At 35.4% G+C, this 13,611-nt stretch overlaps 1 protein-coding gene across 3 annotated transcripts in view; it reads right to left on the reverse strand.

Moving 5' to 3' along the window:
• The window catches only part of LOC111516774 (zinc transporter ZIP11), a 409,569-nt gene that overhangs the window by 351,757 nt on the left and 44,201 nt on the right, over positions 1–13,611 (reverse strand). For 2 of the 3 annotated variants that reach the window (XM_074179056.1, XM_074179058.1), the window contains exon 4: positions 2,660–2,882. In XM_074179056.1, the coding sequence (XP_074035157.1) occupies positions 2,660–2,882 (223 nt within the window). The remainder of the gene's footprint in view (positions 1–2,659; positions 2,883–13,611) is intronic. The other variant, XM_074179057.1, reaches the window with a different exon arrangement.

The following is a 13,611-nucleotide window of genomic DNA, read 5'->3' on the forward strand; positions in this document are numbered from 1 at the left end:
TTTTTATACAAATGAAAAATTTCAACCTATTGTTTCGTGTGTCCTCTTTCCTCCTTAGTACATTGATAAAACATATTGATATCACAAAAATTATGAAAGTATTGTTAAGACACTGAAGTTTATTGTGAGTAATGAAATGATATGAGAAGTAAATGTTATATTAATTGTATCTCCTTCATAATTTGAGAGCTAATTTAGAGGTACATGGAGATAAGAATCACCAAAATGCCATTAGCAGAATTAGAGCTGTATCTAAAAAAGTATCTAACCTCAGATCATTGTAGTCCAATAGACAGAATCGCTAAAGCTACGTCATTTCAGCAGAACTGATATTCAGAAAATAGAGTGATGAGTTGAGAATGCATGTACACTTCAAAATAGATTCTCTGATATATTAAATAGGAATCCGCTCTTGAATTACCAGGTTTGCGTTTCTCAAGTTTTCTTTGCAAAGACAAAACACAAGCACTACAGGAAAATTCTTAATGCGCTCTAAGATCGGTGCCTGTGCGAAAGAACCGATTCATGTTGGATTCGAATCTCTGGAGATTAAATGTATTTGTAAAAACATTTTCAAGAAGTTTATTCCACATAAAAACAGTTCTCCAAGTGAAAGATTTCTCAAACAGTGAAGTTCGAGGTGTACTGAGTTGAACCTCAAAACAATGAGCAGTCACAATCCGTTGCGTAGATATATCTGATAGGTACCGCTCTTGAACACTTCCCGTGAAAGTATCTATAAAAGAGAGACACATCTCCAACCTATCTTCGATGTTCCAAACTATCAAGGTTGCAAGTGATGTTCGTGGCAAGTGATGTTCGTGTTTCCAATCAAGCGGGATGAAATCCAGCAGTTTCAGGGTATGCTTGGGGGAGGAGTTCCATACATGTGAAGAATACTCCAAAAAAGATCTGATCTGAGCTTTATGGAGCATCAAAAGTTGCTGAGGTGTGTACAGTTTACTGATTTGAGAAGCAGTAAACAAGCTTTTTAGAAGCAGTCTTTGCAATTTCAGCGACATGATTGTTCCAAGACATAATGGTGTTCATTTTAACCCCCAATAAACTTATTGAAGCGTAAAGCGGAATTGTCTGTCCTGGTATTATTATATCCGGTTCTAAGACATTTATCTTTTTGGAGAAAACCGATGCCTTGGTTTTCGTGGATACTTTCACCCCAATTCGAAATCACCTCTAGATCCTCATTAAGATATGCAACCTCCCGCTGCCGGTGAAAATGTGCATCCGCAGCCGATGTCCTGGAATCCAAATGGAATAACGAGACAAGTGTGCTGCAAAGCATTATATTGTATTTTTGTTTTTTTCCCAATAAATCGTAGATATACAATAAAAAGAGAGTTGGAGGCAATAGGGATCCCTGGGGAACACCAGCGTTGATGGTAAACGTATTTGAGAGATATCCATCGACGACCACTTGCAGGGAATGTTCTTCCAGGATGCTAGAGAGTCATACACAAAAATGATCCGACAAACCATAGCATCGAAATTAGACACGCAAACCTCAATGTCACATACGGTTAAAGCCTTTACACGTATCAAGTGCAACAGCTCTTGACTCTCCATGTTTCTCGAATGCGTAATTCCTATATGGGACGATAGAAAGTCGCCTGTTGATCTTTGTTTCCGAAAGCCATATTGTTGATCGCTCAGAATGTTGAAGCCTTCCAAATATTCAAGGATGTGGTAGTTTAGAGCTTTCTCCATAATTTTTTATATTACTAATAGCACTGCGACTGGTGTATAGTTATTTGGAAGATTTTTCTTGCCTTTTTTGGGAATAGGCTGAACGCGAGCAATCTTCCAACAAGAAGGAAAAACCCCTTCCTTGTAGGTTGAAAAGTGTTGAAAGTCTGCATAATACTGTTGCGAATTCATTGGCGCACTTCTTAAGTACGATGACGGGCACTTCATCAGGATCAGACGCTGGTTTAAAGCATGTGAATATTACTAAAACTGAATATCATTATTATCAAATACCTTTCGTAGGTCTTAACACCACAAAAACATTTTAACGCTTCAAAAAATAATAGGTTAGCAGCAAGTCTAAATTTTATTGATGATGAGATCTAGATAGATAATAAAATGATCAACCAATGTGTTATTCAAACTTAATTAAACCAGCTGAATATTTCGATATTGGTGATTTTAGTTGCTTTTTATTTTAGGGGAGTTTTCACTTATCATTTCTTCACATAAAATGTGTATCTTCTTATTACATTCTGAGAAAAATGTCATTTATTAATAGTAATGAACCGAAGTTGTTTTCAAAGAAAGATGTCAGAAATAAATCCATTGATATTTATATTGATTTTGAGTAAGCAAATAAGTATTAACAGAACCACTTTAATAGTGCTCCATCCAGTGTGATAAATCAATGGATTCAATATAATGCAGCATATTTGAATCCATTTAACGTATGTCGTCCCATATAAAAAAGCAGATGGCTGTCATCAACGAATGGAATGTAGTATCAAAGAATAAATTATGGAAAATGTCACACAAGTCAAAATTATTCATCATGATATAAAAATTATGAAACCGCAAAGGACAAATAGTTCGCTGATTAGTTTCTTGAATGTACTCAACTATTAGAATATTATTTCCTGCTTATCTGGAACTGAAAGAAAAATTCACTAACCTTGCTTTCTCCAGAGTGGCCGAGGGTGACGTTCCGATGGCGCCAAAGCCTACTCCGACGGCCAATCCCTCCGGTATATTGTGTACCGTGATAGCAACCACCAGCAAAATAATTCTCTTCCACTGGCCGTGCTGGATCTCTTCCAGATTACAAGCTTCGTCGAAACTCTGTGATGAAACCAGCTCTTCAGTATTTCGTGGAACATTACCAGTTGTTTTACTTACTGTTGATAATAAATGAAAAACGAATTTTAGATGAAAATGTTTTGGAAATAAAGATGGAAGTTACAAGCAAATAGAAGACAAAGAAACAATCGTAAATTATTGTTACTGAATTTTAACAAGAAACAAGTCCAACCAGCTTTTCAAGTCTGTAGATCTCAAAATTTTCAGGCCTAGCCAGAAAATAATAGGCATAGAAAAATCGAAAATAAGAGAACTAGAAGAATGTCCAATGGTCTAAGAGCCAGCGTTCCGTAGACTTACGTTACAGAAACAAAGTCCTTATTATTGCTAGGTATACCATTTCACCTGCCGTAGGTGAAGTGGGGATTCACTATTCCCACCAGGGGTTCTTTTGAACGTGCCCAGAAGTCGAGAAGCATCAAAAGTTACTCTGAAAACGTGATCACAGATTGTCTGTCGATTCAATATTTCGAAATATATAATATGTAATGGCAGACATTTATTCACATTCCTACTATAATTTATAGAATTTCTAAGCTGCGAACATTTTATACTTTTAAAGAACTAAAAGGTATTCTTCTTGAAAATTTATATCTTTGCAATCTTTTGAATAAACTACTTTTAAGCTCCCCTTCTACAGTCATGAATACTTTTCCAAACAATTTAAATGATTCCATAAATAATAACAATCAAAATAATAATTTAAATATTTCAAATAGTGGAGAGATACCTCCGGATACATTATTTTTTAAAACACTACCATATTTTCAGTCTTTAACACCTAAACTCCTGAACGTTTTCAAGAGTGAACATATTAAATTTGCCCAATGCATCGTTACTACTACTAATAGTCTTTTTCCCAAAATTAAAACTCTGTTGAAAACTTTCGAAAAGTCAAATGTAGTATATGAAATTCCTTGTCATACATGTGATAAGACATATATTGGACAAACACCTAGAATTTTATCTGGACACATAACGTCACATAAAAGTAATTGTAATACAAACAAAACCACCTGTGCACTTGCAGAGCATGTCATCAGCACTAAACACACAATGAACTACACCGAAGTTGAAGTTGCTGAAAGCAACTTACAAAAACGGTTGTTTAGAGAAGTGTTCTTTATCAAAAGGAATACGAATAACATGAACAAAAAGACTGAGGTCAACAACCTCAGCAATATTCATAATCACATCTTGAGTAATTCCTCCAGGTTCTCCAAACAACAGATAGTGTTTGGTTTGGGCGCAGTGCTGAGTCTGCCGAAAAACCATTTTATTCATTTGTGAGAATTTGGCAGCACTGTACCCAGAGTCAGATACTTTTGGTTTTGTTTGTGTCAGCCATGGTGTTGGTGTGCCTTTTGGTAATCCTGTTTTGTTGTTTTACAGTCAAATCATCAAACTTCAAATGTCTTTTCATAATGTCAATTATCAAATTTCAAATATTTCCTCGTTCCTCTCAGCAGAACGGAAGTGTACTCTTATAAGACAAGTTATTCCAATATTTCAATAAAATTTATTATCATCTTCAGGGAAAAGCTATAAAATTTGTATGATGGTGATACAGTATACAAATTATCAATATGAAAGGTCACAACTTACTGTTAGTGAGATTGGCTGTGTCGAAAAGAATGTTACATTTAAACAACTGAAATACAATAACAATGTCAATACAATAAACAAGTCATTAAATAGAGGTTGGCACCTAACTGGATACAAAGAAGAATATTGAATTTAAATTTACTGAAAATCGTTATTTGTTTTAAAATTATGGATTACCGGTATTAGGCCATGTGGTTGAAGAACAAAAAGAGAGACACAAAACAATTGACAATGTCAGCTGACATGTAATTCAGTTTGAAAAGGTGTGTTTGTTTGTAGATAATAAAACTATGGAACAAAAAAGAACTATTCTGATGCAAGTGTGATTAGAGACATCTGCTGTTCTGTAAGTAACTCAATAAGAAAAACCCCAAAATCAAATATGTTAATTAATTGACAACATCCTCATTAGTCTCGAGGAGAACAAGTGAAGAGTGTTGTTAAATGAAAGTAAAACCCTGCCATAGGGAGGTTGGAAGTTTGTTAAATGAGAAAATATTAAAAGTTTATGAAATTATATTAATGAAAAACCAGAATTATTTCCAAACCAACAATAATTCTCCTCAAACTGCAGTTTGCAGTGCCTAGAAGATGACAGTACGACCAGCTGTCGAAAGCGCTCGCAGATAATTAATAGAAGAACGAACAGCTGAAATCAGGCATCACTTACGTCGATGCACTTTTTAAAATTATACATTTCTCATGCAAATTTCTGAATACCATTAAAGATGTCGTTCATTCTATTTTCTGTCAAATTATCATCCCATGAGCTGCAGAAGCTTCTTCTAATTGTCTCTTCTTTCCTTTATTATAAAATAAAGAATTGTAATCGAAGCCGGTGAAAGCATGAAAGCCAAGTAAGCTTCTACAAGTTGATTTACCTAGATGTTCCTGAATTCGAGTGACATCTATAATTCTTTCATTGTCACCTGTTCCTGTTTGCATCCAGACATACAAAGAACTTTTCTCCAACTTATGCATATTACCAAGCATCATCACAAGTATATCGGTATGAGAGCCTCTGATAACAGTCAAAATCATACGCCTTCATTAGCACGACTGAAAAAGTATTATTTGGTCTGTCTGGATATCAGAATATGTGCATGTAATCATACTATAAATGACATATAATTTTCAGATTTGCTGAAATAACGCAAAGTTGTATAAAATTTTCGCAGCTTTGAAATTCTATAATTTATAGTAAAAACCGGAATAAATGTCTGCCATTACATTTTTCCATACAAAAAATTATTTATTTTGAGATATTAAAACGGCAGACAATCTGCGATCACATTTTAGACTCAATTTTGATGCTTTTCGACTTCTAGCACGCCCAAAAGAACCCCTGGTGGGAATAGTGAATCCCCACTTCACCTACGGCAGGTGAAATAGTATACCTAACATTAATAAGGACTTTGCTACTATACCGTAAGTCTGCGGAACACTGGCTCTCAGTCTACAGAATATGAACTTCAATTTTATTATTTCTATATAAAAACTGAAGAAATTGGACTTGTCAGTATTAATCAATAAGCTGTCTGTTTTCTAACCCCTTCATCAATTAAATTCTACTACTTTTCAGTGACAGTAAAAGTAAATTGATCAAAAACATGTTGCTAAATAAAATTGACACAGAAAATTCCAAACTACATGCGGAGAAGGCCAAAAACAGATGAGTTGAACTCAAAAAACGACGAACTACTCGATATTGTGTATTATCCAAGTACCAGAAAAGTTCTTGTGATGCACTGTTTGGTACTCAGTAATGAATATTACTGGAGTTTTATCCCAACATCAAACCGTTATCTCAACACCTCGACACGTGTTTCGATCACCAAGTGATTATCTTCAAGATGAAGATCGAAACACATGTCGAGGTGTTAAAATAACGGTTTGGTGTTGGGGACACCTAAAATCACTAGTTTATGCCAGCCCCATTGGAAACGAGGAAATGTTGGGGGATCGCATCATAGCTTGCTGCGAAACGATAAGAAACACTCCGGGCATTTTTCAACGGGTGCGGAATTCTTTCATGAGGAGAGCAGAAGCTTGTATTACTGTTGGGAGGTCGTCACTTTGAACAGTTGTTGTAATAGTTGTTTCGTTCAATGTTTATTTTCTCCGAATTGTTTTATTTTACAAACTCCAAAATCTAGCACTTTCTAATTGAATAATTAAACCTGAAAAATTTGTTCAATTTGGATTGAATAAGCAGTTCGATAATGCTCAGTTTAGAAGAAGTCTGTACGGGTATACTGCGTATAAAGTTTGATGAAAATAAGTAAAATTGCAAAAAAATTATGACAAAAACCTACCGTGTTTTGAAAATTTTCAACAATCTGTATTTCGAAAACGATTCATTCTCAGTTTATAGAAGTTGTTTATTTTGACGAGATACACCACATACTTTGTTTTTGTAATGTTCTCAGCAACTTCACTTAGCGCCCTAGGAGCTGAGTAATATGCATCGATATAGAAAATTGTAAATATCTCTAAAACGATCACCTCCAGCGTTGTTGAGGAATTGTACCTTTTCTGCTTGGAAAAGGTGTGGGAATTAGGTTTTTTCATGAAAAGTACCAAAAGTTTACTGTAAAAAAGTTAGGACAATTTGAAATAAATAATGACAGCGTACGCAGCGCCCTCTAGATGTAACATGAACATTAATACGAAATTCACGTCAAAAAACCCCGGGTACCGAATTTCGTGCAAATAACTTATTTTTTGCAAGAGTTATGTTCAAAAGCGAACAAAAAAATTCAATTTCAACACACCATATCTCCGAAACGACGCATTTTCGGACACAAGTTCGTGTATACTTTTTTTCTTAAAATTGTCTCAGGAATACGTCACTTGAATATTTTAACGTACTTATGTTACACCCTGTATTGCGTTTGTGAAGCACCAAGTCGGGTTACACTAACACGATCAGTGTAACTAGTTGAATTGTAAACAGTAGATTGATACAAAAACATTTGAAAATATTTTTATAGAAGCATACTACATACATGGTAATTTTTCACTATTAACAGTCATTTATTAATTATTATAGAAAGTAAGAGTCATCAGTGGATTTGAAGTCTCAAACAGTAGAACGGAATTTCGAAAGCCACAACAGGAGATCAACTACAAAAACAGTAGAGCTGGATTTTTTATTCATCTACAGTGGATTGATTTACAATTTTCATTACGGCTTCGCTGTGAAAGAATCGATTTTCTCGCTCACGGCATTGTGAATAACACTGTGATGAATAATGCTTCCATTGATCACTGTTATACCCAGAGCCCAAAAAACAACGCATTCGTGATCCAACACCAGACAGCGCTGTTTCGCTCGAGTAAGTAGTGCAGCTTTCTCTGCAGGTTTCACTTCTTTTTCAAGGACAAAACACAAGCACCACAGGAAAATCCTTAAGGCGCTATCAGAGCGGTGCCTGTGTGAAAGTAGCGATTCACATTCGATTTGATTCGCTGGAGACTAAATCCACTTGGAAAAATGTTCTCAGGAAGTCTATTTCACATAAACTCAGTTCTCCAGATAAAAGAGTTCCTAAACAACTAAGTTGTGGTGTACTGAGTTGAACCTCAAGCCACAGTCAGTCGCGTATTTCTGATATATACCGCTCTTGGTGGAATCAAATGTGCCAAGTCACCTGAACACCTCCCGTGAAAGTATCTATAGAAGAAAGACGAATCTCCAACCTTAGTTCGATGTTCCAGGCTATCAAGGTTGCACGTGATGTTTGCGTCTCCATTCAGGCGGATGGCTCTTTTCTGGATGGAATCCAGCAACTTCAGGTTATGTTTGGAGGTGGAGCTCAGTACATGAGAACAATATTCCAAAGAAGGTCTGATCTGAGCTTTATAAAGCATCAAAAGTTGTGCTACAAGGCAACTGATTGTACTTACTCTCCTCAAAAGACAAGCCCGAGTAAATAAAGGCGATGACATCTACACTTACGAAGAAGCTATCTATAGGAACACGAATGCATTGTTTTTTGTTCACTGGTTACAACCAGTTATCTTGAAATGAAAGTCTGCAACTGAACCCTTTGGGGAGACTCTTTTATCTTTGATAATCGTGGAGTGAGTCTTCTGTAGATATAGACTTGGATATTTCAATATACACTTGGATCTTTTCATCTTTTCTCGACTGAAGTTATGTTACAAGGAAAAGCGATAGACACTTTTGAATTGTAGCCGACCTTGTGACTACGTTACGTGGATGACACTTTCGTCATCTGGAAACATGGAAGAGGCGCCCTGAAACGTTTCCTAAACCACTTAAACGCCCAACACCTGAGTATGAAATTCACCATGGAGATTGAGCAGGACCAACGGATAGCTCTCCTAGATGTACTAGTAGAACGATGTGGTACCAGACTAACCCACTAAGAGAGGAGTCATCCCCACTCTAACGGAACGGGCTCGGAGAATATGTGAACCAGAACATCTGGAGAGGGAACTGAAACACCTTGAAGTGACCTTACGATCGAATTGATACAGTGCCTCCGAGATCAGGAAAGCCATGAAACCGAAGAGCACCACGGTTCAAAAAGCGAAAAAGGATCAGATGGTTGCACGCGCATATCTACCGTTCATCCCTAGGGTCACGGATAGAATTGGAAAACTATTGGATAAACACGACAACGAAACAGTCTTCAAACCCACAAGGAAGATAAAACAAAGCCTCAGGTCGGCTAAAGACAGAAGAGACCCATTATCAGCAGCAGGGGTATATCTCATACCGTGCACTTGTGGGAAGGTACATATCTGAACCACCAAACGATCCATGAGAACAAGACAAAAAGAGCATAAAAGTAACTGCAGACTAGGCCAAGTGGACAAGTCAGCTGTGGCAGAACACGCACATCACAAATGAGGTTATAAGGTCTGATGAACTAACAATAATTAGAGGGGTACCACAAGGATCAATTCTAGGTCCATTGCTGTACATTCTCTATACCAATGAACTACAAATGGACAACAACTTAAACACTATACAATTTGCTGATAACACAACCGTTATCCTTGAAGAACAAAATGGAGATGACTTGGAAAGAAATGTGTTCGATGCTTTAAGTACACAGGCAATCAAATTCTCACAGTCAGCTGAAAATGATTATACTTTTTCGGATGGTAAATCAACAATAACAACTAGTAAAAATTCAAAATTCCTGGGAATTGAGCTAGATTTTAGACTGGATTGGAAATCTCATCTGGATACTTTGTCAGAAAATGTTGCAAGGCATTGCTATGCCCTAAGAGTCATCACTAAAACAATAAATGTTCAAGCATCAATGTCTGTCTATTATGCACAAGTCCACTCAAGACTTAAATACGGCTTAATTTTTTGGGGTGCATCTGTGAACGTTAAAAAATTTTTTCACTTCAAAAACGTTGCCTTAGAATTATTTATAAATCCAAACAAACTGATAGCTGTAAACCTTTATTCATACAAAAGAAAGTACTGACCCTATACAGTCAGTATATTCTTGACAGCATAATTTTTATTGAAAGCAATCCAAAGCTTTTTAACGACTTTGATAAAGCACACATCTACCCAACAAGCAATAAAGCAGATTTGGTTACTAATATTCCTAATTTTACTTATATTCAGAAAAATATACCGTATACTCTAATAAAAATCTATAACAAACTTCCAAATGCACTAAAAAGCCTCTCTAAAACAACACTCAAAAATAAACTTAAAAACTTTCTTCTAAATAGAGCATACTACTCAACTGATGAATATTTTAAAGATACCATCCCTTCAGATTTTACCTGCTAAAATGTCTCACATTTAATTGATTTCAATTTTTAAATGTTTTTAACTGTATATTTATTACACTGACATGTTCTACGCTCATCTGGGCATTTTACTTCATTGTAATTGAACAAATAATAAATAATAAATAAATAAAGATAGTGAAGGAGACTACACAATCTTGTTTGAAAACACAGAACTAATTGACCCCAACCAGGGATACTATAACCGACTGGTACGGGAGGCAATAGAGATCCACAAACACAAGAAGAATTTTAACAGAAATGAAGAAGCGGTGAACCTCAACCGAATATGGAACCCCATTTTAAGGAATTCGAGAATAACGAACAGAATGACAACAGGCAGCAAGATTGTTAATGTTCCAGGTACAAGTACAGGTACAAGTGCAGAGACAAGTACAGGTACAAATACAACTGATTACCTGACAAGGCATACGCTTTACGAAGCCTAAAATTTAGTAATCGGACAGGAAGCCATGATGGTTAAACCTCTGAAGAAGCTAGCTTCTCGCGCCAGCGAAACGTCAGAAAGAAATTCCAAATATCCACGGCTTTCAAACTCGAAAAATAATGACAGTAAAGTTATGTATTTCTACATTATTTTTAAAGATCTGGTATATCCCGAAATGAAACTAATGTTAAGTTATTTTTGAGCACGTTTTAAAAAAAAATTAAATGAATATGTGTCCTGGAGGTCTTTATTTCTGAACTACAGAATGTTGTAGTTTTGAGAAAGAAAGTCTTTTTTATGATGATTTTGATTTCCTAGATATTTTCGTGAAACGTAGTATGCATCTTCTATTCAACAAAATTTTCTGCTGCATAACATAATCTTTTTCTTGCCAGTGGCGTCCGTAAGGGTTTTGTATTGAACCTTTTTGAGGAGGAAAATAAACGCTATTGTATTTTCTTATAGAAAAAATACATTTCAGAACCTCCTATGACAAACAATTTTCGCATAAAGGATAGAATTTTTCAAATACCAATTCATTCAGGAGAATAATTTTTCAAAGGCTAAATTGAGAATAATCTAAATACATTTCGGAATGCAAACACAAAGTTATCATGTATGCAATAAAAAATAAATCATGTGCTATATAGGAGAGGTGAATTGGCCCACCCTCATCCCTAACAGCCGTACAGAAAAATGATTTTTTTCAGAAAATTTTCAATCTAGCTGACGTAGGGATGCCTTTGACACCCAAAGTTTTAAAGCATTTTGAAAGGTTGTGTTGGTGAAGTTTGCCACATACCAAATGAAGTATTCAAAATGAAGAATACACCCAAAGGCTCAAAAATTACTATTAGAGAAGATTTTACTCCTTTCCGTCATAAAACCGCAATACTGTCTGGATATAAAAATGTATGGACCATTGACGGAAAGCTTCGTATCAAGATAAATAATAATAATGTGAAACCGAGTTTCAACGATTCATGTAAACTGATGGAAGAAGCTCTCAACTCGGATGAATAAGAAAATGTATAACTGTTTTTTTTAATAATTGTTGGTGCAGTATTGTAACTATCTTTTTTCTCCACCAGAAAATATTCAATAAACTATAACTTAATATTAGTTCATCAACTCGCAGTATAACTTAATGTCCTTCGATATGTCCTTCAAATGATTATTTTTTTCTTTCTATAATGGTTAGAATGCTTTCTATATTCCAAGTGTCAATAAAGATTTTGTGTTTATTTTTTCACTATTATATAAACATTCATATAAATTTAGGATGCTGTGTATCTTTAGTTCCACTGATTGGATTTTAATTAGGTAGCATTTTTTTTCTTCCTTCTTTTTGTTCGAGATACTCTTAGTTATGAATCTCAAAATCACAACTCTGAATCAGGGCTGTCGCTATGGGGGGGGGATGAGGGGAGCCTCCCCCCTGCTTTTTCGGCTTGGGAAAAAGTTGGGAAGTGAAGATAGGAAAAAATAATATTAAAAAAAATTTAAAAAAATTAAAAAAATAAAAATGAGAGAAAAGAAAGAGAGAGGTAATGAGGAAAGGAAAATAACCAGGAGAAGGTTGAGATTTCCCAACATGCATAACCTGGAGATCCCATACTTTGAAATTTAGAGTTGTTTGAAAACTTCAAAAAAGTTTGAGAAAACAGTTGAACAGTCCCCAAATTGTGAAGTGACAATTTCACAAAGTTCACAACTTTTCGCTGTTTATTCGACTTGGAAAAGTTGAGAAATTTCGAGCCGTGAAGATAGAAAAAATAATAGTAGAATACAATAAGCACAATATCATTCAAGTGTTGTTTCCTTTCATTTGTATTGAATATTCCTATATATGGTGGATATGGTGGAAGACCAAGGACCTTAGTCCAAAGTAGAATAATTTCCATTGTTATTTTTATAATTACCAAAATTCATTTTTGTTTGTGCATACCCTAACGGGCATAAGCATTCGGCCAATCTTTGGATAGCTAAGTAAGAAAATTAATATATTATAGTAGTAACTAATTCCTCGGCTTTCATTTTTTCAAAAGTTGGGAAATTTGGATGGTGGGGTTGGGAAAATGTGGATTCCCCCCCTGGTTTTTCTTTTCTTTTCGCTACGGCCCTGCTCTGAATGTTAGATCGCTGTTTGCTGGGTTCGACCATTTGAAAGAGATTATACGTAAATACAATTCTGATTTCATAGTTATAAAAAAAACATAGCTTTCGCCAAATATTTCACAGCATATTGTTGATGTACGGGGTTACGGAATGATACGACAGGATCGTCTGGGCAGAGGAAGAGGAATAGCTATACAGGGTGTCCCTGGACTTCCTCTTTTCCTCTCGGGAATGTATAGATGGGGTCAAAATATCACCAGTACTTCATATAACTTTTTTTCCTAAAAGTCTTCGTAACCAAGTTACGGGCCCTCGAAGTTACAAAATGAAAAATGTTTTTCTTTGATAACTTTTCAAGTGAATATTCAAAATCATCCAAATTTTGGTAATTGACTAAACAAATGAATTCCGTCGATGAGCTTTCATGCAGGAGTCAGTTGTTTTGCTACAAAGTCAGGAACGGACTACCCCCGATGGTCCACACCCCAAAACTTTGAAATGACAGATATTTTTCAATATTTTTCAACAAAATAAGGTTACTTGGACAATTTTATGAATAAAAGTACTCGTGTGGAAAGTCGATCGGAGCAACGAGTCTTGATAAAAATGTAGTTCTACTCGACGACATCAAACCCGCTCGTCCACCATTATTTGAAATGAATAATTATCAAAGAAGAAATAATAATGATAACGTTAATTCAACAACATTTATAACAGGAATAATACAAAGTATGCTAAAATGAAGTCGTAAACAAAAAGTACAGTGCCTATATGGAAGTTTAAGTCACAATTGTGATAGCAGATAT

This window comes from Leptinotarsa decemlineata, unplaced genomic scaffold (assembly GCF_025532065.1).
Source record: "Leptinotarsa decemlineata unplaced genomic scaffold, Ldec_3_MD MMD2_tig00004307_RagTag_RagTag, whole genome shotgun sequence".
Taxonomy (NCBI): domain Eukaryota; kingdom Metazoa; phylum Arthropoda; class Insecta; order Coleoptera; family Chrysomelidae; genus Leptinotarsa; species Leptinotarsa decemlineata.